Genomic DNA, 27,116 nt, shown 5'->3' with positions numbered 1-27,116 from the left:
CTAGGGTCGATGGCATCCTTGTGGACCAGGGCACTATATTTGTCACGGCCGACGTCGAGAGCTTATATACGTGCATAGATCACTCCCATGGGCTGGCGGCTGTCCGCCGTTTCCTGGGGGCCTCCGACCTGGGCGGCCCTTTTGCGCTGCGAAATATGTTGGCGCTATATAAAGATTATTATTATATTGTAGGGGGCTGTGCTATTCTAGTTCCTTTTTATCAGGTTAACAGTAGTTAAATCGGTGTGAATGCCATATTCCCACCACTCTGATAGTGATGTCCTGTACAAGAACTACATTTATCTATAAAATTATTATTATTATTATTATTTATCTTAGAATTAAAACCAGAATTGAACCAGAAGGGAACTGAAGGTAACTGGCCAGTCACTGTAAACAATGTTTCTATTTGTTTTTACTTTCACCTCTATAATCCTTCACTTTCTGCTAACTCCCCTGATCCCTACACCAAGTAAGGAACTGTTCATCTCCTCTTCAATCCTCCCCATCCATCTCACCTCCTCCTCAAAACTGTTCCTTAACATACAATCCTCTGACTCCAAACACAGACTGCCCCCTCATGTCCTCTCCTGCTCCCACCTGCTAACACTTTCTCAGCTCCTTTTCACTGCTGGTGATATCTCTCCAAATCCAGGTCCTCCTCACCATTCCCACAGTCAGTTCTACCTCCCATCCATGCTCTATCACAAATTTCCGTAACCTCTCTAACCTTATACCCATTCACCCAGCCCCCACTTCCCCAGTCCCACTAACAGCTCTGTGGAACGCTCGCTCTGTCTGCAACAAGCTTTCCTACATCCATGATCTTTTTGTTACTACCAAACTTTCCTTCCTCGCCATCACCGAAACCTGGCTCACCCCTTCTGACACAGCCTCTCCTGCTTCACTTTCGTATGGTGGCGTCCACCTTTCTCACACACCCCCACCCCAGCAGCAAACATGGCGGAGGAGTTGGTTTTCTCCTGTCAGATAACTGCACCTTCACCCCAATCCCACTGCCACCCTCCCTTCCTTTGAGGTGCACTCTGTGCGCATCTACTCCCCCTCCAACTCGCTGTCATCTACCGCCCCCCAGGGCCAGCCACCTTCTTTGACCACTTCACCACCTGGCTACTTCATTTCCTTTCCGCGGACATCCCCGCTATCATCATGGGCAAATTCAACATCCCCATTGACACTTCCCTCTCAGATGCTACTAAACTTCAATCTCTCACTTCCTCCTTCGGCCTCACTCAATAGTCTTCTACAGCCACCCACAAAGAAGGCCACACACTTCACCTGCCTCTGCTCCCTATCTAACCTCTCTAACTCACCTCTTCCTCTCTCTGACAACAACCTTCTCAAATTCTCTTCCCTCTCCACTCCATGTCTACAATCCCCACTCACAAACTTTCACACCCTCGCAGAAATCTTAAAAACCTTGATCTACACTCATTCTCTGAATCCCACCTCCCTCTCACAGATATAAGTTCCTTACACAATGCGGATGACGCTGCCGCTCTATATAACACCACAATAGCTGTAGCTTTGGAATCTGCTGCCCCACTTACACATACCAAAGCTCAAAAAATCAACGGACAGCCCTGGCACACCAGCCTGACCAAAGAACTGAGGCGAGCTTCCAGGGCTGCTGAGCGCAGATGGAAAAGATCCCACTCCAACGATCACTTCATCGCATTCAAACAGTCCCTCACTACTTTCAAGACCACAGCTAAACAAACCTACTTCTCATCTCTCATATCCTCCCTGTCTCATAACCCTAAAGTTATTCAACACCTTCAATTCTCTCCTCCGTCCCCCAGCACCTCCTCCCTCCCCACTCATCTCAGCTGAAGACTTTGCCTCATTTTTCAAGCAGAAGATTGATATCAGAGACGGTTTTGGTCAACAACCCCCAGAGCCCTTCCTCCCAACTTCCCAGCCCTCCACCTCCAAAACCAACTTCTCCACCATTACAGAAGATAGACTCTCCACTCTACTCTCAAGATCACATCTCACCACCTGTGCACTTGACCCGATCCCATCCCACTTCATCCCAAATCTCACCACAGTCTTCATCCCAACCCTAACCCAGCTCTTCAACCCATCACTAACAACTGTTTTCCCCTCAAGCTTTAAACATGCCTCCATCACACCTATCCTCAAAAAGCCCTCTCTTGACCCATCCTCTGTATCTAGCTATCGCCCTATATCACTTCTCCCCTATGCCTCAAAACTACTGGAACAACATGTCCATCTTGAACTGTCCTCCCATCTCTCTTCTTGCTCCCTCTTTGACCGCTTACAATCTGGCTTCCGGTCACACCACTCCACTGAAACTTCCCTTACTAAGGTCACCAATGACCTCTTAACCGCCAAGAGCAAGCGACACTACTTTATCCTCCTCCTCCTGGACCTGTCCTCTGCCTTTGACACAGTGGACCATTCCCTATTATTACAGACCCACTCATCCCTTGGCATCACAGACTTGGCCCTATCCTGGATCTCGTCATACCTAACAGACCGGACATTCAGCGTCTCCCACTCACACACCACCTCCTCACCTCGCCTCCTATCTGTCGGAGTCCCACAAGGTTCAGTCCTAGGGCCCCTGCTCTTCTCCATTTACACCTTTGGCCTGGGACAGCTCATAGAATCTCATGGCTTTCAGTATCATCTCTATGCTGATGACACACAGATCTACATCTCTGGACCAGATATCACCTCCCTACTAACCAGAATCCCTCAATGTCTGTCCACTATTTCATCCTTCTTCTCAGCTAGATTTCTGAAACTTAACATGGACAAAACATAATTCATCATCTTTCCCCCATCTCACGTAACCCCCATAACGAACCCATCCATTACAGTAATTGCTGCCCACTCTCCCCAGTCCCACAAACTCGCTGCCTCGGGGTAATCCTTGACGCTGATCTCTCCTTCAAACCACATATCCAAGCCCTTTCCACTTCCTGCCGACTTCAACTCAAAAATATTTCACGAATCCGTTCATTCCTCAACCAAGAATCTGCAAAAACCCTAGTCCATGCCCTCATCATCTCTCGCCTTGACTACTGCAACCTCCTGCTCTGTGGCCTCCCCTTGAACACTCTCGCACCCCTCCAATCTATTCTAAACTCAGCTGCCCGACTAATCCACCTGTCCCCCCGCTATTCCCCGGCCTCTCCCCTCTGGGCAATGGGGAGCCAGTGAAGGGATTGACAGAGACTCCAGTACAAAACCCTAACCATGACATGCAAAGCCATCCACAACCTGTCTCCTCCATACATCTGTGACCTCGTCTCCCGGTACTTACCTGCACGCAACCTCCGATCCTCACAAGATCTCCTTCTCTACTCCCCTCTTATCTCCTCTTCCCACAATCGTATACAAGATTTCTCTTGCGCATCACCCCTACTGTGGAACCCTCTACCACAACACATCAGACTCTCACCTACCATCAAAACCTTCAAAAAGAGCCTGAAGACCCACCTCTTCCAACAAGCCTATAACCTGCAGTGACCACCGATCGACCAAACTGCTGCATGACCAGCTCTACCCTCACCTATTGTATCCTCACCATCCCTTGTAAATTGTGAGCCCTCGCGGGCAGGGTCCTCTCTCCTCCTGTACCAGTTAGGACTTGTATTGTTTAAGATTATTGTACTTGTTTTTATTATGTACACCCCTCCTTACATGTAAAGTGCCATGGAATAAATGGCGCTATAACAATAAATAATAATAATATAGTTAATGCCATAGAGACACAGCATAAGCCGTTTATTGTTTAGATGCAGGCAACGTGCAATTCTGCAAAATAGCCATAAGATGTCACTGTTCTTCCATGCTTCCCATCTTCTGGTATTAGGTCTGCCATCACTGTGTTCAAGGAGAATCTTGATAATGAAGGGGCTGCAGCGCTGGACCAGGATCTCCCCTTCTTGGTTTTTCCAGCACAACAGCGCTCCTGACCACTCCATTTACTAGAGGGGTTGCCTTACAGGCGCAGAGATGCAGCAATAGTGACCCCTCATTTGTGGTTGATGGCGGTCTGACCTCTGAATAGAGCCTGGTAGACCTCCTTAAGTGTTGCCCAGAGACATAATACCATTGGGTACCTGTGTCCAGGTTTCTGTATTGTTGCCCAGTATCAGCCACTGAAGAACGACTCATTTCCATCTTGTTGTACAAGTAGTTTTTAATTAGAAAATAATAACAGTAGACAGGTTCATGATGCACAACATCGCCCCTGACTTGTACCATAGAAGACCAATACTGTAGAATAGGGGTCTCCAATGTGTACCCCTCCAGCCATTGGAAGACTACAACTCCTAATATGCTAGCAGCTGTAGTTCCCCACTGTTTGGAAAGAAATGCTGGAGCTATGGCTGATGGCAGGATACAGTGACACCGTCCTAATGACACAACCTGATATAATGGATCCCGAGACGACAGAGGACGCTCTCCATATACTATCGCAAGGTAATGACCTGATAGACTAAGCACACAACATCTGCCAGCACAGGGGTGAAAAGGTTTTTGTTTTTAAGAAAACATGATTAACTTTCTTTGAAAAAAACAAAACCTCTGTAGCATTGAAAAAGGGGTAGTCACATCTTTAGGCCGGATTCACCCATCAGTGTTTTGTCAGCAGAGTATGGAGCTCGATGCAGCGATCGGCCAGAGGTCTCCTGCCCCGAACTTGACAGGGTCAAATATGCCCAATACACTGTGGTATTCTGGTCAGGAGACCCCCCATCTGGTCTGTACACAGACTGAAAATCACTGATGTGTGAATCCGGCCTTAACAAGTAAAATTGCAAAAAAGTTTTTTTTTTTTTTTTGAACATGCGTTTCAGTTTTACCTCATTAAACTTCCTCTCTGGATGGGGCACATATTCTATCCAATTAGAGGACCCCCTTAAGATTGAAAAACACCAGCGTAATAGACTCAGGATCCTTACACATTTCCTGGCTCCGACGTGGAAATCTACCAGGGCCAATGAGTCATTTTGTCACTGATAAAAACACGATATACAGCGGCGGGTGCAGGGCGGACACCGGGTGCAGGGCAGACACCGGCCCCGAGCAGCATATGTTCACATCACGTCACTTCTGTGCGGAGCACGGCCTATCGAAAGAGCCTGTATGATCGTGGCAGACGTCCGTCCTTGCTGGAAAGTGCGGCCTGAATCTGATCGTAATCCGGTAACTCAGACAGATCGCCCAATGCAGCGACTGCAGGCTTGCTCCGCAGCATTTTAGTGGCCACTCGCTTTATGTCACTAGCTTGCACTTTGCCTGAAAGAATCAGAAATACACAGTTTAAAAGGCTATTTCCAGTTTTGAAACCGATTTGTTGTGTTTTTTTTTTTACTACTCCAATGCATCTGTCATCAAAACATAAAACAGCTTTGCAGATATGCATGTGTATCAGTAAATTACAGTCTGATGTATACAGCTCCCATGCAGATTGGGGTTGGTTACATACAAACCCTGTGGAGCTTCATCCGGAAGTCATATACTATTTGGAGTTGGTCCATCAGCCACGTCAGTAATCTGTGGCCGCAGGACAGGAACCCCGACGACCACCTCCTACCTGACGGCATCAGTGGCTCTTATTTTGATTATCCGACCTCGTGTGACCCTACAAATGCATCAGGGCAGGCCAGCTAATGAAAAGAAGAGCTGCTGATGCCGTCTGTCCAGCAGCCACAGATCACTGTGACCCTATTCATTAGTTCCCTACACGTTTCCCAAGTGAGCGCACCCGGTATTTTTGGTCATATTCATCGTAAAAGGTAGTTTCAACATGTCTAACATGGCGCTCCAGTCTTCAGGGCAGTGCATTTTGCAGCAGAGGAACTGTAGTATTAGATGGGGATTGTTTAAATTAAACCATTCATTTAAAAAGGTTGTTGGACACAGACTATTTTTTTTTTAAGACTTGGATGTTTTTAACCCCTTCACGGCGCAGCCCATTTTTGTTTTTTTCCTCTCCTTCTTCCCAGAGCCATAACTCTTAGGGTATGTGCACACGTTGTGGATTTGGCAGCGGATTTGACGCTGTGGATCCGCAGCAGTTTTCCATGCGTTGTACAGTACCATGTAAACCTATGGAAATCCAAATCTGCAGTGCACATGCCGCAGAAAATTCTGCGCAGAAACGCTGCGGTTTATTTTCTGCAGCATGTCAATTCTTTGTGTGGAATCCGCAGTGTTTTACACCTGTTCCTTTATAGGAATCCGCAAGTGTAAAAACGCAGTCGAAATCCGCAGAAAACCAGACGGTAAAATGCAGGTCATTTTACCTGCGGATTCTGCAATGGTTTTTCTGTTCACTTAGGACGGCTTGTTTTTTGCGGGACGAGTTGTACGTTTGAATGACACCATTCATTTTAACACGTAGTGTACTGGAAAATGGGGAAAAAATTCCAAGTGTGGTGAAATTGTGGAAAAAACTCACAATTAACATTGTTTTTTGGGAATTGTTTTTACAGTGTACATTTTGTGGTACCATGACCATACTGTATGATTCTCCTCATCAATATGATTACAGCGATACCAAACATGTCCAGTTGTTTTGTATTTTAGAGGTGAAAAACAAATTTGAAGTTTGCAAAAAAAAACGTTGGAGTTGTGTTGCCATTTTATGAGACCCCTAACATTTTTACTTTTTGGCCAATGGGAGTTGTATGGTGCAACCTACAAAGGATTAGCTTAGATTAACCCCTTTCTGATCTCGGATGGGATAGAAGCCCCGAGGTCAGAAGCCCCTCTTTGATGCGGGCTCCGGCGGTGAGCCCGCATCAAAGCCGTGACATGTCAGCTGTTTTGAACAGCTGACATGTGCCAGTAATAGGCGCGGGCAGAATCGCGATCTGCCCGCGCCTATTAACTAGTTAAATGTCGCTGTCAAACCCAGACAGCGGCATTTAACTACCGCATTCGGCCGGGCGGCCGGAAATGACGCCATCGCCGACCCTCGTCACATGATCGGAGGTCGGCGATGCTTCAGAATGGTAACCAGAGGTCCTTGAGACCTCTATGGTTACTGATCGCCGGTAGCTGTGAGCGCCACCCTGTGGTCGGCGCTCACAGCAAACCTGATTTTCTGCTACATAGCAGCGAACAGCAGATCGCTGCTATGTAGCAGAGGCGATCGGGTTGTGCCTGCTTCTAGCCTCCCATGGAGGTTATTGAAGCATGGCAAAAGTAAAAAAAAAAAAAAGTGAAAAAAAAAGTGAAAAAAAAAAAAAAAAAAAAAAAAATATAAAAAGTTTAAATCACCCCCCTTTCGCACCAATCAAAATAAATCAATAAAAAAAAATCAAATCTACACATATTTGGTATCGCCGCGTTCAGAATTGCCTGATCTATCAATTAAAGAAAAGCATTAACCTGATCGCTAAACGGAGTAGCGAGAAAAAAAATTCGAAACGCCAGAATTACGTTTTTTTGGTCGCCACGACATTGCATTAAAATGCAATAACGGGCGATCAAAAGAACGTATCTGCACCAAAATGCTATCATTAAAAACATCATCTCGGCACGCAAAAAATAAGCCCCCAACCGACCCCAGATCATGAAAAATGGAGACGCTACGAGTATCGGAAAATGGTGCAATTTTTTTTTTTTTTTTTTTTTTAGCAAAGTTTGGAATTTTTTTTCACCAGTTAGGTAAAAAATAACCTAGTCATGTTAGGTGTCTATGAACTCGTACTGACCTGGAGAATCATGTCAGGTCAGTTTTAGCATTTAGTGAACCTAGCAAAAAAGCCAAACAAAAAACAAGTGTGGGACTGCACTTTTTTTGCAATTTCACCGCACTTGGAATTTTTTTCCCGTTTTCTAGTACACGACATGCTAAAACCAATGATGTCGTTCAAAAGTACAACTCGTCCCGCAAAAAATAAGCCCTCACTTGGCCAAATTGACGGAAAAATAAAAAAGTTATGGCTCTGGGAAGGAGGGGAGTGAAAAACGAACACGGAAAAAGCATTAAGCTACTTACTGGTAGCGGCATTTTTCGGAGGCCCATGACAGCACACGAGAGAGGGGATCCGCCCTTAAGGAACAGGAAACCTACAGATACAAAAGGGCGGCACCTCTCCCCATGCATCAGTTGTATTTCAGAGCCTGAGAGGACTGCCGCGGTTAGTGGTACACAAATATACAATATATACATTATATACATTTGAAACAAAAATAACCCATTATTGTAATAAGACACCATACGTGAGATTTACATATTACGCTATATACATATCAGGAAGTGCTACCCCCACGTGAATAGGGAGGGAACTAAGGGTGCTGTCATGGGCCTCCGAAAAATGCCGCTACCAGTAAGTAGCTTAATGCTTTATTCGGACTCCCATGACAGCACACGAGAGATTTACAGAGATGTAAGCTACCTTAGGGAGGGACTATAGATTGTAGCACCCTTAACCCAAAGGAAAGATCAGAGGAGGACCCCAAATCCAACCGATAGTGTTTAAAGAAAGTGGAAGGGGATGACCATGTGGCCGCCTTACATATCTGCTCCACTGACACTCCAGATCTTTCTGCCCAGGATGACGCCATGGCCCGGGTGGAATGTGCCTTTAGGTTCTGCGGAGCTGGCCCCCCACCTGCTGTATAAGCTAGAGAGATAGTTTCCCTAATCCATTTAGCCAGTAAATATTTCGATACTCTAAATCCTTTCTTTGGACCTTGGAAGGAAAGAAGCAGTGCCCCATCCTTCTTCCAATTATCAGTAGCTGAAATATACTGAAGAAGAGATCTCCTGACGTCTAACGTATGAAGCTCCTGCTCTTTAGGATTAGAGGGATTAGGAATAAAGGACGGCAAAACTATCTCCTGTGATCTATGGAACCGTGTCGCCACCTTTGGCAGATATGCTGGGTCTGGTCTAAGGACTACTCTGTCTGACAAGATTTCAGTGTATGGAGGAGCTCTGGAAAGTGCCTGTATATCCCCTATCCTGCGAGCTGAGGTTATGGCGATCAGGAAGGCTGTCTTAAGTGTCAACATTTTGATCGAGGCCTCCTGCAGAGGTTCAAAGGGGGGTTTAGTTAGAGAGGACAGAACTAAATTTAAATCCCATGGAACTGTTCTGTCTTTATGCAGTGGTGTAGATCTACTAACTGCCTTCATAAACCTCGCTATCCAGTAGTTATTCGCTATATTACAGGAAAACAGGGCACCTAAAGCTGAGACCTGTACCCTAAGGGTACTAGGAGAGAGTTTCAACTCGAACCCCTTCTGTAGGAACTCTAGGATTTGTTGTACTGGCACCCCGTCTTGGATATTAAACTTTGAACAAGACAAGAACTTTCTCCAAGTCCTAGAGTAGATTTTCGTAGTTATTTGCTTTCTACTCTTTAGGAGCGTCTCCACCAAGTTTGGAGAGAAGCCTTTCCCCACTAATAGTGACCGTTCAAACACCATGCCGTCAAATGGAGCCCCGTCACTTGTGGATGGGAGATCGGTCCCTGCGAAAGCAAGTTCGGGATCTCTGGCAGTACCCAGGGGACCGCTACAGACATTGTCTTGAGCCAGGCAAACCAGGTTCTTCTGGGCCAAAAGGGGGCGATAAGGATGACTTTCGCTCGATCCTCCCTGATTTTCCTCACCACTAGAGGTATCAGGTTCAGTGGTGGGAAAGCATAGGCTAGTGGAAAATCCCATTTTATGAGAAACGCGTCTACCGCCAGGGGATTCTCCCTGGGATTTAGGGAGCAAAAAAGTTTTACTTTTCTGTTGTTTCTGGCGGCGAATAGATCCACCACTGGTTGACCCCATCTGCGGACGACAAGATTGAAAATGTCCTCGTTGAGAGACCACTCTCCCTGTTTTAACACATTTCGGCTGAGGAAATCTGCTGCCACATTTTCTTTTCCTTTGATGTGAAGAGCTGTCAAAGATAGAAAATTGAGCTCTGCCACCTGGAACAACTGATCCGTGATCTGCATTAAAGTTTCGGAACGAGTTCCCCCTTGCCGGTTTATGTAAGCGACCGCCACTCTGTTGTCCGACAGAATTCTGACGTGCTGGCCCTGCAGATATACGAGGAATTTTTTAACAGCCAGTTCAACCGCCAACAACTCTCTTTGATTTGATGAAAATGTTGTGAAGGGTTCCCACTGTCCCTGGACCACCATGTCCCCCATATAGGCTCCCCACCCTGAAGAGCTGGCATCCGTGGTTATCACGTGGGTGACATCTATCATCCAGGGAACCCCTGCTGATAAATTTTGTTTATCTAGCCACCATCTAAGGGAATTCAATGTTATCGGCCTCAATGTCAATTTTCCATTCAATGCGCCTCCTAAGGCTCTGTCATGGAACAGGACTTCATTTTGTAGGGACCTGGTGTGGAACTGAGCCCACTTAACTGCTGGGATGCAAGATGTGAGTGACCCAAGTAGAGACATTGCTTGCCTAAGTGTCATGGAAGGTGTATTGATTGCTCTTAATACAAAACTCTGAATTTGGTCCATTTTCTCTATAGGGAGGAGACACTGCTGTGTCACTGAATTCAACATTAACCCCAGGAATTTTTGAACATTTAGGGGCTGTAATTTAGATTTTTCAAAGTTTATGATCCAACCCAACCGTTCTAGTTTGGTTTTAGCAATCTCCCATTGTGACAGACAATGATCTACCGAGTTACCTACAATGAGGAAATCGTCTAAGTAGGGGACTATAAGGATATTTGACTCTCTTAAATGCGCCATAACGTCCGCAATTATTTTAGTAAACACCCTAGGTGCCGAGGTGATCCCAAAGGGGAGCGCTCTGAATTGAAAATGTCGAATCCTACCCCCCATTAGTATCGCTACCCTCAGGTATCGTTGGAAATCAGCATGAATGGGTACATGATAGTAGGCATCTTTCAAATCCACTACTACCATGAAACAGTTGTTGAAAAGCATTTTTATTGCCGAATTGATGGACTCCATTTTGAAAGTATGTTTCACCAAAAACTTATTGAGACCCTTAAGATTTATAATGGTCCTGTAAGATTTATCAGGCTTCTGGATTAGGAACAGGGGAGAGTAAAACCCTTCCCCTGCCTGAGAATACGGCACTTCTACCAAAACATTTTTGGAACAAAGAGTCCTCACTTCCTCTTCTAGGGCGAATTGTTCAGTGGGAGATGAGCGCCAGGGTGTTAACCTAAATTTGTCCTGTGGAATATGAACAAATTCCAGCTTGAGACCATGGGAAACAGTGTCTTTTATCCAAACGCTGTTTGTGATTTTCGACCACTCTGCCGAGAAATGCAATAGTCTCCCTCCCACTGGAATTGCCAGTCATTGGTCTTGTTTTTTATTTTCCGTCTGGTTACGGCGAAACATGAGACCTGTACCTCGCTTTCGCCTATCCTCCCATCTGGGACGATCTCTCCCTGGTGAAAAGGCTCGCTTTCCTCCCCGGTTGAACCTTCTTTTGTTGAAGGGACGACGGTATGGATTGAACAGGTTGGGAAACTTTTTCTTATCATCTCCTGCTTTCTCCAGGAGTTCATCCAGGGTAGGCCCAAATAAATATTCGCCTTTACAAGGGATAGCGCAGAGCTTCGCTTTTGCCTGCATATCCCCCGGCCAGCATTTCAGCCATAGGGCTCTCCTTGCAGCATTAGAAAGTCCTGCTGCTCTAGCTGCCAACTTTACGGAGTCAATTGAGGCGTCTGATAAAAAAGCCGCCCCCTCCTGGATTACAGGTAATGCTGAGAGAATGGACTCTCTAGAGGCCCCTTGTTTTAATTGGGTCTCCAACTGGTCCAGCCAGACCATCATTGACCTTGCCGTGCAGGTTGAAGCTACCGCAGGTCTTAAGGAGCCAGCTGCCATCTCCCAGGTTCCCTTCAGGAAGGTATCCACTTTCCTATCCAGGGGGTCTTTAAGTGTTCCCATATCTTCAAATGGGAGAGAAGATCGTTTAGCTACCTTGGCAATTGCTGCATCCAGCTTGGGTGCTTTCTCCCAGTTACCTACTGCTGGGTCATCAAAAGGGTATCGGCGTTTTTGCGCAGGTGGTAAGGAGCCTTTTCTCTCAGGTTTCCTCCATTCCCTATTAATAAGATCTTGTATTTTCTCATTTAAAGGAAACACTCTGCGCTTCTTTTGCTCCAATCCACTGAACATCATTTGTTCTTTGGATAGTTGAGGCTTGGGTTCCGATATTCCCATTGTGCCTCTGACCGCCTTTACCAATTTGTCTATCCTTTCTAGGGGTAGGCAAAACCGAGCAGCGTCTTCTTCCGAAGAGGAGGATGATGCTGCTGAATTGTCTGATTCTTCGGACTTGTCCTTTTCCACAGACGAATCAGATGCCCACTCAGTTCTCTGCCTAGAACCTCCTGACTGTGAAAGGTTTTTAAAGGACTCTTTAACCTCCATTCTAATCATCTCTTTGAGACTGGCCGTAATAGAGGAGGATTCTTCGGCTACCTACGGGGATAAGTAAGGTAGACTAGAGTGTAAAATCTACATGCTATACCCCGTCCCCTCCTTCCAGAACCTCACCGTCTGCTGGATACAGGGGTCACATAGTTTTTTAGGGTGTGAGTCAGGCAAGGGAACCCCGCAGATGGCACATTCCCTATGCTTCGCCTTACTGACGTTTTTCCTTCCCTGCATAAAACACATGAGGGGAGACTAGTCACTAAGTGAACTTTCTCGAAGATCACTTACCAGTGGCTGCTCACACCCAGAAATACCGAAGCACGAGGGGGATCCTTTTTGACTGACCCTCCAGACCCCTGTCTGGAGGAGCTTCTGCGGCCCGAACCATCGCTCCTTTTTTCATGTTCCTTCTCCTTGGGTTTCTGGGATGCTTGTTCCAGCAGCACAACCTGCTGATCCTGATCTGAATCCATTTTCAGTAGATTGGAGCCAGAACCCGGGAACATGCTGCTGGAGCCGCCTTATAAGGCCCCTCCTTCGGTCAGCGCACCTTGCCCAGCTTGCTTGTTTAATTTTCCCGCCCCCCCGCAGCTGTGGGGAATCAATCGTCGCTCCGGAGGGATTGCGGCATGATCTCCGGTGGGCGCCGCCATCTTGGAGCCCCCGCGCATGCGCAGGAGCTCACCGATCCGGAAGACGTCGCCGGCTCTGCCCCCCGACGTCACCACAGCTTACAGCGCTTCCTGTCAGCGCTGCAGCTCTCGTGGAACGCCGAGGCCGGCCAGCTACGATCCGATCGGCGCCCCCCAGATGCCGCCGCGCTCCCCCCTGCTCCAGAGAGACCCACAGCCCACGGGAAGGGCGACTTACCAGACGCTGGCCCCGGAGACCGGACACCCCCTGGCGACCGCTCCTCGCTGCCTAGTCACCGCCGTGCCGCCCTGCCAGGGCCACCGTGACTACTTCAGGTACCCGCACCGGCTGAAGTGGGAGACCCTCTCGCCACCAGAATCGGTCCGGCCGGCCTGGACTCCTGTAGTTTCTATAGGCATCCAGTCCCTTCAGGAACAGGAAACCAACTGATGCATGGGGAGAGGTGCCGCCCTTTTGTATCTGTAGGTTTCCTGTTCCTTAAGGGCGGATCCCCTCTCTCGTGTGCTGTCATGGGAGTCCGAATAAACGAAAAATCCCAAGGTCATGAAGGGGTTAATGGCACCTCCCAAATCAAAACAAAACCAAATAGAACAAGGAAGCATCAGCCATGAAGTAAAATTACAACCTTTATTGAGAACATCCAAATAAAAACATATACGGTACATTAAAAAATGGAGATACATAAAGGTACAACCTACAAAGGTTATAGACCCTCTTTAAATAGACTAGTGTCTTAATAAAGAACCTATCCAAAAAAAAGCCCATAATACCGGACATATGATATACACCCACATAATCTGCCCTGTGCAGAACAGTAATCAAGTGCACACGGTATAGCTTAATGTATAGCTAGGAGTAAATCCCCAAAGTGCTAGTAAGATCAGGTATACATAAATGAATATCTACAGGCAGTATATGGGATAATCAAACTGTTACTACCTAATGCTGGCACAAGGGGAAATAACATATAAAAAGTGCATAGTTCAATGATAACGTGTCTGAAGCGACTACAAGGATAATGAGTAAATCCCCAGATGCATATGTTGCATGATAGCAAGTATAAGTATTAGCAACGACATATAAACATATGTTCACTGTAAAAGAAGCCTCAAAATGGAGGCTAAGCCACAAGTATCAAAATGTCCAAGAGACAAGGGCCTCTAAATGAGGCATAAATATACATAGCTGCAAGCTACAGTAATATGGAAATACATATAAAAATATGTTCACTGAAAAAAACACCTGAGCAGCAGATATCAAAATATCCAAGAGACAAGCGCCTCTAAGTGAGGCAGAAATATAAATAGCAGCAGACAGGAGTAACAAAAGAGGGGGTTCTAATAGAAGCATAAAGAGGGTATAAGACCTAGTAAAGGCAGTGCCGGACCCCTTGGTTGGAGTTGTATGATGGCTTATTTTTTGCGAGGCAAGACAATAAAAAAATTAGTACTATTTTGGGATAGATGTGACTTTTTGATCACTTGTTACAGCATTTATTTTTGTGGAATTGTGGCGACAAAGAAAACTTAATTTTGGCGTTCTTTAATTTTTTCAGTTTACTGATTGGGTTAATGGTTTTTATATTTTGATAGATTGGACTTTTCTGAACCCAGCGATACCAAATGTGTGTTTTTTTTTTTAAATATCTCGTTTCACTGGAGGTGAAAGGTGCAGCGATGCTGTAGCTTCGCTGCATATAGCAGAAATCACAGTCTCCTTTAAAGCTCAAAGGAGATCTGTATTGACAGTCATAGGGGTCATCAGGTGTCCCCCAGGTGTCATGATAGCCTGTGACCAACCCACAATCACATTCTGGGGGCGCCGATGGGTGGAAGTAAGTACGTGCGCTGGATGGATAGAGTTAAATGCTGCTATCAAGAGATCGATAGTGACATTTAACAGGTTAACAATGGCACTCCGCTCAATGCCTGCAATTGTTAGTGTTATTTCATGGCTGTAATACACATCCATCACCTGTTGGGTATGGAGCTACTTAAACCCGCGTCTGACTTGCGCCGCATATATACGGCACATGTCGTGAAAGGGTGTAAACAGTTCCTTGAAGCGCACTTGCCTTACAGTATCAACAGCTCCAGGACTGACTGTGATCGGGGGGCTAGAAGAAAAACATTCGATTACGCACTCTTCTCATCACCTGACACAAGCTTCTGGTGGGTGGTGGTAGGAGGACATGCCTCGGTTTCTTATTTTAAATACATCCATGTCGGAAAGAAAATGTAAGTGTCAAACAACCAATTTAAATTACGATGTGGTGAATAAGAAAGGGTCACATTAGGTCACGCTACTAAGGCTAATCTGCATGAGGGGCATTTTAAGATTTGCACTTGGAGAGAAGGGGCTGCCTCTGGTACCGAGATAAGTGCCAACAAACCCTCCTGTTTTAGGAACGTGGAGTGAGGTTCATGCCTTTATAGCCGGCTGTGAAGGGTAGCCACACACAAATCCTACACCAGAATCAGGAGAGGTTAGTCATGAGGTCCCACAACTAACCAGTCCTATTATTACAGTAGACGAGGTCCGCCAGATACTCACTGATGAGAGAGCACAGCTCATGAGGAAGCTTCCTCTTCCCGGTCGCCAGCACCTGTCTCCCGACATCCTCAAAGATGACCGGTCTGGACTCCAGGTTCATCATCAGCATGGATTTCAGCTGGGCCTTTGCCCGATCGAGTTCAACCTGAATAAAAGAGAAAAACATCCCAAGCTCAGGCCAAGCAGCACCATCCACCACGTGATGACATCCCGACTGCCGACAGAAGGTGAAATGTGCTCTTCAATGGGATACCGACCTCCCCTACTGATCCGGCCATCAGGGTGAACTCCCGCGTGATGATTTCCACCATTTCTCTCACCTGTAAATTAAAAAAAAATAATTAAAGAATGTCAAAGCTAAAAAAAACAAAAAACATATGAAACCACAGAAAGTGACAACGCCCAAGACAAAATGAATAGCACAAAATCTGCCGAATAAAGGTAGTGGAGACAGCAGAGCATCCGTGTGTCCTTCATATCATATGGTCACAGTGTACAAGTATCATTGGGGATATTCCCAACTTAAGTCTCCAGAGTTCACAGTACAAGCTGCAGATAGAGCTGTGACCTGATGAAGCTTGTGTATTTGCTTTGAAAATCCATGTCAGAAAGGCTGTATAATAAGGTTTTCCCTCCTGATGCGAAGTCCTGCCCATTTCATTATCAGGAAAATGGAACATTCAAAAAGGATTCTGACAAAAGCTTAAAAAAAAAAAGTATACCAGTCTAATCAGGTCTAAGAGCTACCGTATTTAATAATGGATGCAGTGTATACTGTGAAGGCTGGTGATATATATTCTATAAAAGGGAGGGTGTCGACACAAAATAGGGATTTTTGCGTACTCAACGTAAAATCCTTTTCTCCGAGCCACTCATTGGGGGACACAGGACCGTGGGTGTATGCTGCTGTGACTAGGAGGCTGACACTAAGTAAATACAAAAAGCTCCTCCTCTGCAGTATACCCCACCCACTGGCTTCGGATAATACCAGTTCAGTAGCAAAGCAGTAGGAGATTAACAAAAATTAACCGTAGGTACAACATGTCAGAGACTAAAACACTCATCATGGGCAACAGGCCAAAACAAGGGTGGGTGCTGTGTCCCCCAATGAGTGGCTCTGAGAAAAGGATTTTACGGTGAGTACACAAAAATCCCTATTTCTCCATCGCCACATTGGGGGACACAGGACCGTGGGACGTCCAAAAGCAGTCCCTGGGCGGGAAACAACACCACAACAGTGTAAACTCATGGCACCTGCTCTCTACAGGTGCGCCACTGCTGCCTGCAGAATACGCCTACCCAGGATTGCATTGGAAGATGCCTGAGTATGGACATTGTAATGCTTTGACAAGGTGTGCAGGCTAGACCAGGTCGCAGCTTTGCAAACTTGCTCTGCAGACGCTTGATTCCGAATGGCCCAGGAAGCACCCACCGACCGAGTGGAGTGTGCCTGGAGACCTGCTGGGATAGGCTTGTCTTTGACGCGATAAGCCTCTTGAATAGCCGACCAAATCCATGTGGCGATTGTCGACTTAGAACCGGCCAGTCCCTTCCGGTGTCCTGCCGGGAGCACGAACAGAGCTTCCATCTGTCGAAAAGGTGCCATCCTAGACACGTACATCCGGAGAGCTCTCACAAGATCCAGAAAGTGAAGAGCCTTCTCCACGTGGTGCGTCGGAGCGGGACAAAATGACGGAAGTACGATATCCTCGTTAAGATGGAAGGAAGACACCACCTTTGAGAGGAAGGTAGGGGACGGTCTGAGGAACACCTTTGTCTCGGTGGAATGTAAGGAACGGCGTCCGGCAGGAAAGGGCAGCCAATTCTGAGACTCGTCTGATCGACGTAATAGCGACGAGAAAAGCCACCTTCCATGAAAGGAGAGGTAGAGATGTCCTGCAACTGCTCGAAGGGAGATTCCTGCAGGACACCTAGGACCAGATTAAGGTCCCAAGCCTCTAGAGGTGCTCTGTAGGGAGGCACCACGTGGGAAACTCCCTGAAAGAACGTTCTGACCTGGGATTTGGAAGCAATTTTACGTTGAAAAAGGACTGACAAGGCCGAGACCTGCCCTTTAAGGAAACTCGGCGAAAGCCCCAAATCCAGACCGGATTGGAAGAAATCCAGGATGGTAGGGATGTTGAAAACCAACAGAGGGCACCTCTGGTCCTACACCATTCAAAGAATGTCTTCCAGGTCCGATGATAGATGTGCGAGGACACCGACTTTCGGGCATTGATCAAAGTGGAAACTACCTCGCGGGAAAAACCTGTTTGAGTTAGAACCCAGGATTCAACGGCCAAGACGTCAAATACAGGGCCCCTGAGTTCTGGTGGTAGATCGGGCCCTGAGAAAGTAGATCCGGCTGATCTGGTAGATGCCAAGGAACGTCTGCGATGAGTTGGACCAGCTCTGCATACCACGCCCGGCGAGGCCAATCCGGAGTGATGAGAATCACCGGGACACCCTCCGCCCTGATGAACTCTGGGGAAGCAGGGGCAGGGGAGGAAACAGTTAAGGATTGCAAAACTGACTCCAAGGAAGGACCAGCGCGTCTGCCCCGATTGCTCTCGGGTCCCGAGACCTGGCTACAAACTGAGGTACCTTGGCATCGAACCAGGAAGCCATCAAGTCTATGTCCGGAGTACCCCAACGAAGGCAGATTTGTTGGAATATGTCCTGATGGAGAGACCACTCGCCTGAGGCAAGACCTTCCCGGCTGAGGAAGTCCGCGGCCCAATTCTCCACTCCTGGAATGTGAACGGCCGATATGACCGAGTTGTTGTTTTCGGCCCAGCGAAGGATGTGCTCTACCTCACGCATTGCAGCTCTGCTGCGTGTGCCCCCCTGATGATTTATATAAGACACAGCCGTGGCATTGTCCGACTGGATTCGGATGGGACGGCCTGCTAGGAGATGATGGAACCGCCTTAGAGACAGCCAAATCGCACGTATCTCCAGGATATTGATTGGAAGGTGAGACTCGTGATGAGTCTAGGATCCCTGCGCAGTGTGATGGCGAAAGACCGCTCCCCAGCCGAGGAGGCTGGCATCGGTAGTGACTCCCAGCCAATGGACTGAGAGGAAGGACCTCCCTCGGAGAAGAGAGGTTCGGAGCATCCACTATTGGCGTGTGTGCTTGACCCGAGGGGAGAGAGGACACAGTCAGTCGAGGGAAAATGGACTCCCGTCCCATGGGTCCAGCAGAGCGTGCTGGAGGGGACGGAGGTGTAGTTGCGCAAATGGAATCGCCTCCATTGCTGCCATCTTCCCAAGAATCCTCATGCCGAAACGGATGGAACAGGGAGACGGCTAGAGAAGCTTCCAGACCCCCTGTTGAAGAGCCAGGATCTTGTCCCGAGGAAGAAGCACCAACCCTAGGGAGGTGTCCAGGGTCATGCCCAGGAAGGAAGGAACAAATAACTTTTCTAAATTGACCAACCAGCCCAGCCGAGAGAGTATCTAAGAAAATGCGGACACACTCCTCGCAGGCTTGGAAAGATGGGCCTTTGACCAGTAAGTCGTCTAGGTAGGGAAGCACGACGAACTCGAGAATGTAGAATGGCCATGACCTTTGTGAAAACTCTGGGGGCGGTGGGCAAGGCCATGAACTGAAAATGTTCCTCTCTGACGAGAAAGAAATATATATTGGTACCGTGTTAGCCAGTAGATAGAAAAATATTTAGAATTGAGAGTCCTCAGTGGTTGATACCTTTAATGGCTAACTGAAAAGATGGTAGCGGCGAAGCGAAGAAACCTTTGGTGAGGTGGGAAGATTGGGATATGGAGGTACGCATCCCGGATGTCGATGGATGCTAAGAATTCGCCTTGTTCCATCGAGGCAATGACGGAATGGAGGGATTCCATCCTGAAATGACGGACTTTCATGAATTTGTTCAAGAGCTTTCCATCCTTTTTGGGATCATGAACAGATTTGAATAAAAACCGCGGAATCTTTCGTCCTCTGGGACAGGGACAATGACTCCGTCTAGGCGGAGCGACTCGATGGCCTGGGAAAAGCCAGAGCGTTCCCGCTTCGGGAGGGCAGGAAGTGAAAAACTGGGTTGGAGGGGGAATTGATTTTGTAACCGGATGACACCAAATCCCTGACCCACTCGTCGTGAACGACTGCGAGCCAGGTATGACGAAACAAGAGAAGGCGTCCCCCTACTTTGCTGGTGTCGTCCGGAGATTGCGAGTCATTTCGAAGAAGATAGTTGGGGTCTGGATCCCCTGGACCTAGACTGCGTGGTGCGGCCCCTCCAGGAATGGTTGGGCCTGTACGAGGCCTGTGGGCTTTTGTCTCTGCCGGCCCAGCGCCCCGAACCAGGGGAACTGGCCGAGGAATGCAATGCATAATTTCCACGAAAGGACCGAAAACGAGCCTGCGGCTGTTGACGGAACGGTTGTCTGAATCTCTGCTGGGGAAGGGAAGTATTTTTTCCCCCTGTAGCGTCTGAAATCAGCTTGTCCAGCTTTTCACCAAATAATCGGCCACTGAGATATGGAAGGGACGTGAGGGACTTTTTAGATGTGGAGGCCGATCGCCAGTTCCTCAAGCATAGTGCTCTCCTAATCGCCACAGCGTTTGAAGCTGTAAGTGCAGAGCAATTCGCCACATCCAGGGAAGCGTTTACTAAGTAATCGCCAGCCAAGGAAATTTAATTTGGCAGCCCCGCTATGTCAGAAGGAAGATCACTGTTCTGTAAGGCCTTATGCAGAGAGTCTGCCCAAACAGTCACGACTTTGGCTACCCAGGCAGCAGCGAAGGAGGGAAAGAGTGCCGAGCCTGAAGCCTCAAAAGCTGAACGGGCGAGACTGTCCACTAGGCGATCTGTGGGATCTTTGATAGAAGATCCATCCGGCACGGATAGGAGAGTTTTAGAGGACAAACGTGAAATAGCAGGATCCACAGGAGGGGATTCTGACCATTGTTTGCGGAGATCGGGAGAAAAAGGATATTTGGACTCCAGAGATCTCTGGCCTGCAAAACGTTTGTCCGGACGCTCCCTAAGTCGCTGGATTGGCCTATGAGTACGTTTGGTCCTTTTGAAGGACACCATACTGGAGGTTGTCGGTTCCTCATCAACCTGAAGGGACTGGTTGACTGCCTCAATGAGACTATAGTGCTTGGATAACCTGGCGACTCCAGATCTAGAGGCCCATCAGACTCAAGTTCAGAGTCTTGGTCGGAAGAGGTGCCTGGGGAGCGAGAGTGGGAGGCGGAGCCAACGGACGCCGAGGTACCAGAGAGCCTGGGGGACTAGCTACGGACGCGCTTCCTAAATGGCCGCTTGTGCTTAGAATGAGAGCGGCCCCTGCAGGCTGAAGATTCCGCAGCCGTAGGGTTAGCTTTTTGAATAGGCGGATTAATGGTCCTGCTCCTGGATGGATCCTGGAGGGACTCGATAGCTTTAAGTCAAAGAAGCCATAGATTGCGAAAGTGACAAAGCCCACTCAGGGGGACTGGTCTCCACAAGCTCGTTTGCGTCAGGGGGCTCCTGAGCGCATTTAGGGTCACAATCATTAGAGCTGAGTAGTATGCCCGCTTGGTAGCGCAGCCTGACAGGAGGTGCAAGAAGTGAAGAACACCGTATGTGTTTAAGCAGATTCTTTGGAGGGTTTAGGCAGAGACATGTTGTGCTGCTAACCTCCGTGCAGGGCTGATGTGGGGCACTTGTGCAGCTAAAAGAGCAGAGCACTGTGTGCAGGAGGAGGGCCTGTGTCAGTGTGCAGCGCACCTACCCAGGTCCTGTCGCGGCGATGTGACCGTAGACGTGGCCTAGCTGGGGCCGAAGCTGGGGAGTAAATTAGCGGTGCCCGGCCGCTAGATGCGGCCGAGCCCGTGGTGCGTGCGGGAGCCCCCTGCGGGAGCCGTCCCCCCCCCCCCCTGCAAGACTCACCGCTGATGTCCTCTTCAGGCGAGGTATTGGGGGAGATGCAGTCAACCTTGATCCACCACCCTCTTGATGAGGAGCTGGAGAGGGACTGGGGAACTCCATGCAGCACCGCTGTTCTTTAGTGGTGGTGTAGAGGGAGGGCGGCCGGACTGTGCCTATTGGAAGGTGGCCTCTGTGTATCCTAAGAGTTCGCTCCCCTAGGATTTCACAGGGCTAGTCCTCGGCCGAACATCCCAAGTCGCAGGAGAGGGTACGGGGAGTAAAACTCGCCGTGCTCGCCTTTTGATGTTTTGGGGGAGATCGGCCCCCTTAAAAAGGTCCGTCGCCCCCTTCATCCTCTTGCGCAAAGTTAAAAATAAAATTAAAAATAAAAAGTAAGAACGTCTGGAGAAAAACAGACGCAGTGTGCCTCATACGGACACTAAGCAAGAACTGGTATTATCCGGAGCCAGTGGGCGGTGTATACTACAGAGGAGGAGCTAATCATTTCTGTATTTACTTAGTGTCAGCCTCCGAGTGGCAGCAGCATACACCCACAGTCCTGTGTCCCCCAATGTGGCGATGGAGAAATGACTGCTGAAACCAAGTGCTGGCGTTCAGTGCCCCCTAGGTGGGGCCAAACAATTGAGAACCCCTTCCCAACTACTAATTTTATATCCATCCTCACCCTTCTCTCCATTGACAGCAACTGCCGGAAGGCAGAAACAGATGGAAAAACAAATGGGTGGGAAGGTGCGCTGAGCTGTTTGCCCACACGAAGGGTGCACCAAGAGCATGTGCTTGGTTTGAACAGTCTTTTATGCATCTGTTGCATATCCTATCAGTGACCACACTTGCAAATTCTTCATACATAGAATTAACATTTGGTGTGGAGAGATGCTTATGTATGCTGGCATGGCTGGCAGATATCTGACCGATTCTTAATACCCATGCCTGACACTTACTAGGTGCCACCCAGCATCAAGGGGAACTGTTCACACCTGATGAAAGATTGGGCAGGAGGCCAACCCTGAAGGTACAGAGTTACTGCATCCTTGTGTATGGACCAGACTCACAGAAGCAGGCTCCCAAAAGGTGGGATCTGTACCCATCATGCATGTATGTTATACCCTAGAACAGTGGTCCCTAGCCTTTCTGACCTCGAGCGCCACATCCAGCCCCTCACAGTAGTGGCAACCAAAGACCCCATTATGGGCATAATGATAACCAAAGCTTTTCCACACATCACCCTGAAGCAGTGTACCAAGATCCAGGGGTTCCCACAACACTCAGCGTTCCTCCATCACAGTCACATACAGCTTCGAGCACCTCCTCTGACCGGTAGTATCATCCTGTCTCCAGCGTACCATACTTATATCATCTCTAAACCCCCAAGACCAGTAGACGTGCACCCAGATCTGCTCTTCTCTGCAGGGCTACTCACAAAGCTCACCATTTTCAGATGTGCTCTCATACCAGTTTACTAAATCTGGAGCTAATGCACCAAGCTGGAAGACCGCCGTGAGCCACAATTCATGGGACCACCAGCCACATGTGGCTCCCAAGCTACAGGTTGGGAATAGAATATGCCATAAATGCTTAAAGGGAACCTGTCAGCAGGATTGTGCACAGTAACCGACAGTGTCAGGTCGGCGCCGTTATACTGATTCTGGGTGGAGACAATTTTTTTTTCCTCTAGCAAAATGGCGCCCGCGGCACCTGTGCATTAGCATCTAGCGGATCGCCAATAGATGCTACTGTGTAGGCACGACAGGCACCATTTTGAGAGATTTATTTTTTCAGAATAAATGTATATGACTAAATACGACAACTTAATGCATATTTTAGATTAATGTAATTTTTTTTTCAATACATATAATAATCATTATGTAAACTAGGGAGCCGGTCAGTTAGGGATCAGTGATCTGTCAGCAGTCTTTATTATGAATATATAATCAGCGCACCACATGAAGACTCCCACAGGCCACCCCGGAGCACGGGCAGGTCATTAACACAAAACTGGAAATAAAGATTACACAACAACCACAAGACAGATTTCATCACCAGGTCTCATTGTAATCAGTATAATGGCGCCGACCTGACACTGTGTGTAGGTTACTGAGCACAATCCTGCTGACAAGGGCACTTTCAAACAGGAATCTACTATATAATTGTCTAAGGGTAACTTCCATCTTTCTGTCTGTCTGTCACGGATATTCATTGGTCGCGGCCTCTGTCTGTCATGGAAATCCAAGTCGCTGATTGGTCGCGGCAAAACAGCCACGACCAATCAGTGACGGGCACAGTCCAGAAGAAAATGGCCGCTCCTTACTCCCCTGCAGTCAGTGCCCGGCGCCTGCATACTCCCCTCCAGTGACCGTTCACACAGGGTTAATGCCGGCAGTAACGGATCGCGTTATGCCGTGGGTAACGCACTCCGTTACCGCCGCTATTGACCCTGTGTGTCCCCAACTTTTTACTATTGATGCTGCCTATGCGGCATCAATAGTAAAAAAAAAAATGTAATGTTAAAAAAAAAAAAAAAAAAAAAAAACCTGCTATACTCACCCTCCGTAGTCCGCCGAGCCGCTCGCGCCTGCCGCCATCTTCCGTTACCAGCGATGCATTGCAAAATTACCCAGAAGACTTAGCGGTCTCGCGAGACTGCCAAGTCATCTGGGTAATTTCGCAATGCATCCTGGGAACGGAAGATGGCGGAAGCCGCGCGCCTATCGCTGGAGCTTCGGTGGATCCCAGGGGTGAGTATATAACTATTTTTTATTGTAATTATTTTTTTTTTTTTTAACAGGGATATGGTGCCCACACTGCTGTATACTACGTGGGCTGTGTTACATACCGCGTGGCTCTGTGCTGTATACTACATAGGCAGTGTTATATACTATGTGGGCTGTGTGATATACTCTGTGGGCTGTGCTAGATATTACGTGGCCACTGTTATATACTGTGTGGGCAGTGTTATATACTACGTGGCTGGGCAATATACTACGTGGCTGGGCAATATACTACGTGGCTGGGCAATATACTACGTGGCTGGGCAATATACTACGTGGCTGGGCAATATACTACGTGGCTGGGCAATATACTACGTGGCTGGGCAATATACTACGTGGCTGGGCAATATACTACGTGGCTGGGCAATATACTACGTGGCTGGGCAATATACTACGTGGCTGGGCAATATACTACGTGGCTGGGCAATATACTACGTGGCTGGGCAATATACTACGTGGCTGGGCAATATATTACGTGCCTGGGCAATATACTACGTGGGCTGTGCAATACACTACGTGGACATGCATATTCTAGAATACCCAATGCGTTAGAATCGGGCCACCATCTAGTATCCTATAACAAACAAAAGACAAATACAAGGTCCTGCAGGTCACAGACAAGAAGGTGCACTCAGACATCAAATGGTTAATTTTAGAATACTGGAAGATCCTCAACATCCCACATCCAAAGGTGCAACAGGAGGATGAGGATGAATGTTTTCTGGAAGGGGACCCAGAGGAGCTAAAAAGGACCTGAACTCATGGATCAAGTGAACGAGCCATAAGTCATATGATGTTACCAGATATTATGTAGATCTACCAGTAGACAAGTTGGCCTTACAGACTCTATAAAACCTGAGGTGGGTGCCATCCAAATTTCTCTACGACTTATGACTAGCTGCTACTGCGCAGGCGTTGGAGGCGCCATCTTGGAGGAGGAATTTTTTTCTTCTCCAGTAAGATGGTGCCACCGGCACATGCGCAGTAGCAGCTATTGGATCACAGCTATGAACACCGATAGCTGCTACTGTGCAGGTGTGGGCGGCACGATTTTCAATTTTTTCTTTTTCCCTAGCTGAATAATATCAATAAAATGTGTTATTGCCACACTAACCATGCGATTATGCTGCAGAGCAGCTGCCACGGCCGGCTCCTGCCTGCAGAAGGGTTTTGTCTTTCTTCAGTATGTTAGGTTTTCATTATATAAACTAGGGAGCTGGTCAGTGAGGGATCAGTGATCTGTCAGCAGACTGCATTATGAATATATAATCAGAGCACCACATGAAGACCCCCACAGGCCGCCCCGGAGCACGGGCAGATCATTAACTCATAACTGGAAATAAAGATTACACAACAACCACAAGATGGATTTCATCACAAGGTATCATTGTAATCAGTATAACGGCGCTGACCTGACACTGTCTGTAGGTTACTGAACACAATCCTTCTGACAGGTTAGCCCTTCGGAAGATGGCAGCACAAATTCAGCCAGTGTATCTTTGGACAGTATTATGCCACATTCTTAGTAAATGTGGGGAAGGTATAACCAGGTAGATCAGTATTATTTCTGGAAAAGCCTCACAATGCTACAGAGGGGTGAGAGTCCCAAGACCCTCACAGATACCCACAGGATAGGTGATAAGTGTCTGAGTATTAGGAGCTCATAAGAGCAGGGATCCTGTGTTCCGCATGTAACTAGAGAAGGGCAGCGCCATTCATTGTCTATAGGACTGACAAAGAGAGAGAGACCGCAGAGTCCTACAGACAATGAATGAAGAGGTGAGAGACACATCCCCCAGCCAGTGGACAGGTAAGAATTTGTCAGTACCAAGCAGCACACAGACATGGTGTCAGCAGCACACAGTGTGCATTCTCATTGCTGGCTCTTATCTGCAGTACAGTGCCACGTTGTGGCTACAGACAGCAGCTGGCAATGAGGGTGCACACCGACACTGTGATTTGTGGGAGTGTCTGTGTCAGACCTCACCCATCTAATGGTGATGACCTATCCTAAGAAAAAGGGTCACCAGTGTGCGCTCTCATCGCTAGCTCCTGTCTCTACTACAGTTCCAAGCAGCGACTGCAAACAAGAGCCAGCTATGAGAGTGCCCACTGATTGTGGGGTACAACACAGCCACCCCCACCAATCTTGTGTCTCCATCTCCAGCAGTGGATGTACACAGTGGTGCAGCTCAGTGCTGTGCAATATGTGGATGCTGCTTCCATTACTGCGGCTCAGCTCCTATTCAGAGGAACAAGAGATGATCGGCAATGTCTGGCTGCTGACGGAGATGGTCACAGTTGATCGGGGAGGGTGCCAGATATCAGAACCCCCATGATCTGATATTGATGACCTAAATTGTACTAGAAACGCCCTTTAGCTGATCACAGATTGGTGCAGATGCCCTTTAAAATTCTTTCTCTGGGGCAAGTTATTGTGAATGGAGGTCTCACCTGGTGAGGGGCAGCGCTGGCATGTATACACAGGAGTCCAGTGTCTTCATAACTGTGGTGGTAAGAGGTAGCGTTATACATCCAGTGGTGCCTGCAGAGAAACACAAGTGGTCTTACCAATCTGCATCATAGACCCCCACATGTGGTTTTAATAACCTGGAGACTACGGCATGTGTCAATATGCAATTCAGTAATACAGTATGGAAAGTAACAGGTAAGGGGTGGGATGAGGTGATGAGAATGTTGGGGGGGTCTCACCTGTTCAGCACATTTAGGTACAATCTGGTGAACATGCCTTTCCCCGGTCCTCCCGCAGAGAAGGAGCCTCCACCGCCCATCATCATATTCAGGACAGCAAACGGGATGAAATC

The 27,116-nt window shown here is 47.8% G+C and overlaps 1 protein-coding gene across 1 annotated transcript in view; it reads right to left on the bottom strand.

Annotated features, from left to right (window-relative positions):
* Nucleotides 1-4,180: 4,180 nt before the first annotated feature.
* PMPCA (peptidase, mitochondrial processing subunit alpha) overlaps nucleotides 4,181-27,116 on the bottom strand; it is a 63,257-nt gene continuing 40,321 nt past the window's right edge. Inside the window, exons 9-13 of the mRNA XM_069748112.1 lie at nucleotides 27,004-27,116; nucleotides 26,746-26,836; nucleotides 15,878-15,940; nucleotides 15,621-15,765; nucleotides 4,181-5,301 (exon numbers count right to left, since the gene is read on the bottom strand). The exon at nucleotides 27,004-27,116 is cut by the window's right edge and continues 6 nt beyond it. Coding sequence (XP_069604213.1) covers nucleotides 5,132-5,301; nucleotides 15,621-15,765; nucleotides 15,878-15,940; nucleotides 26,746-26,836; nucleotides 27,004-27,116 — 582 coding nt within the window. The 3' untranslated portion in view covers nucleotides 4,181-5,131. The remainder of the gene's footprint in view (nucleotides 5,302-15,620; nucleotides 15,766-15,877; nucleotides 15,941-26,745; nucleotides 26,837-27,003) is intronic.

This window comes from Ranitomeya imitator, chromosome 2 (assembly GCF_032444005.1).
Source record: "Ranitomeya imitator isolate aRanImi1 chromosome 2, aRanImi1.pri, whole genome shotgun sequence".
In the NCBI taxonomy this organism is placed as follows: Eukaryota; Metazoa; Chordata; class Amphibia; order Anura; family Dendrobatidae; genus Ranitomeya; species Ranitomeya imitator.
This window is presented reverse-complemented; position numbering and strand designations above follow the sequence as displayed.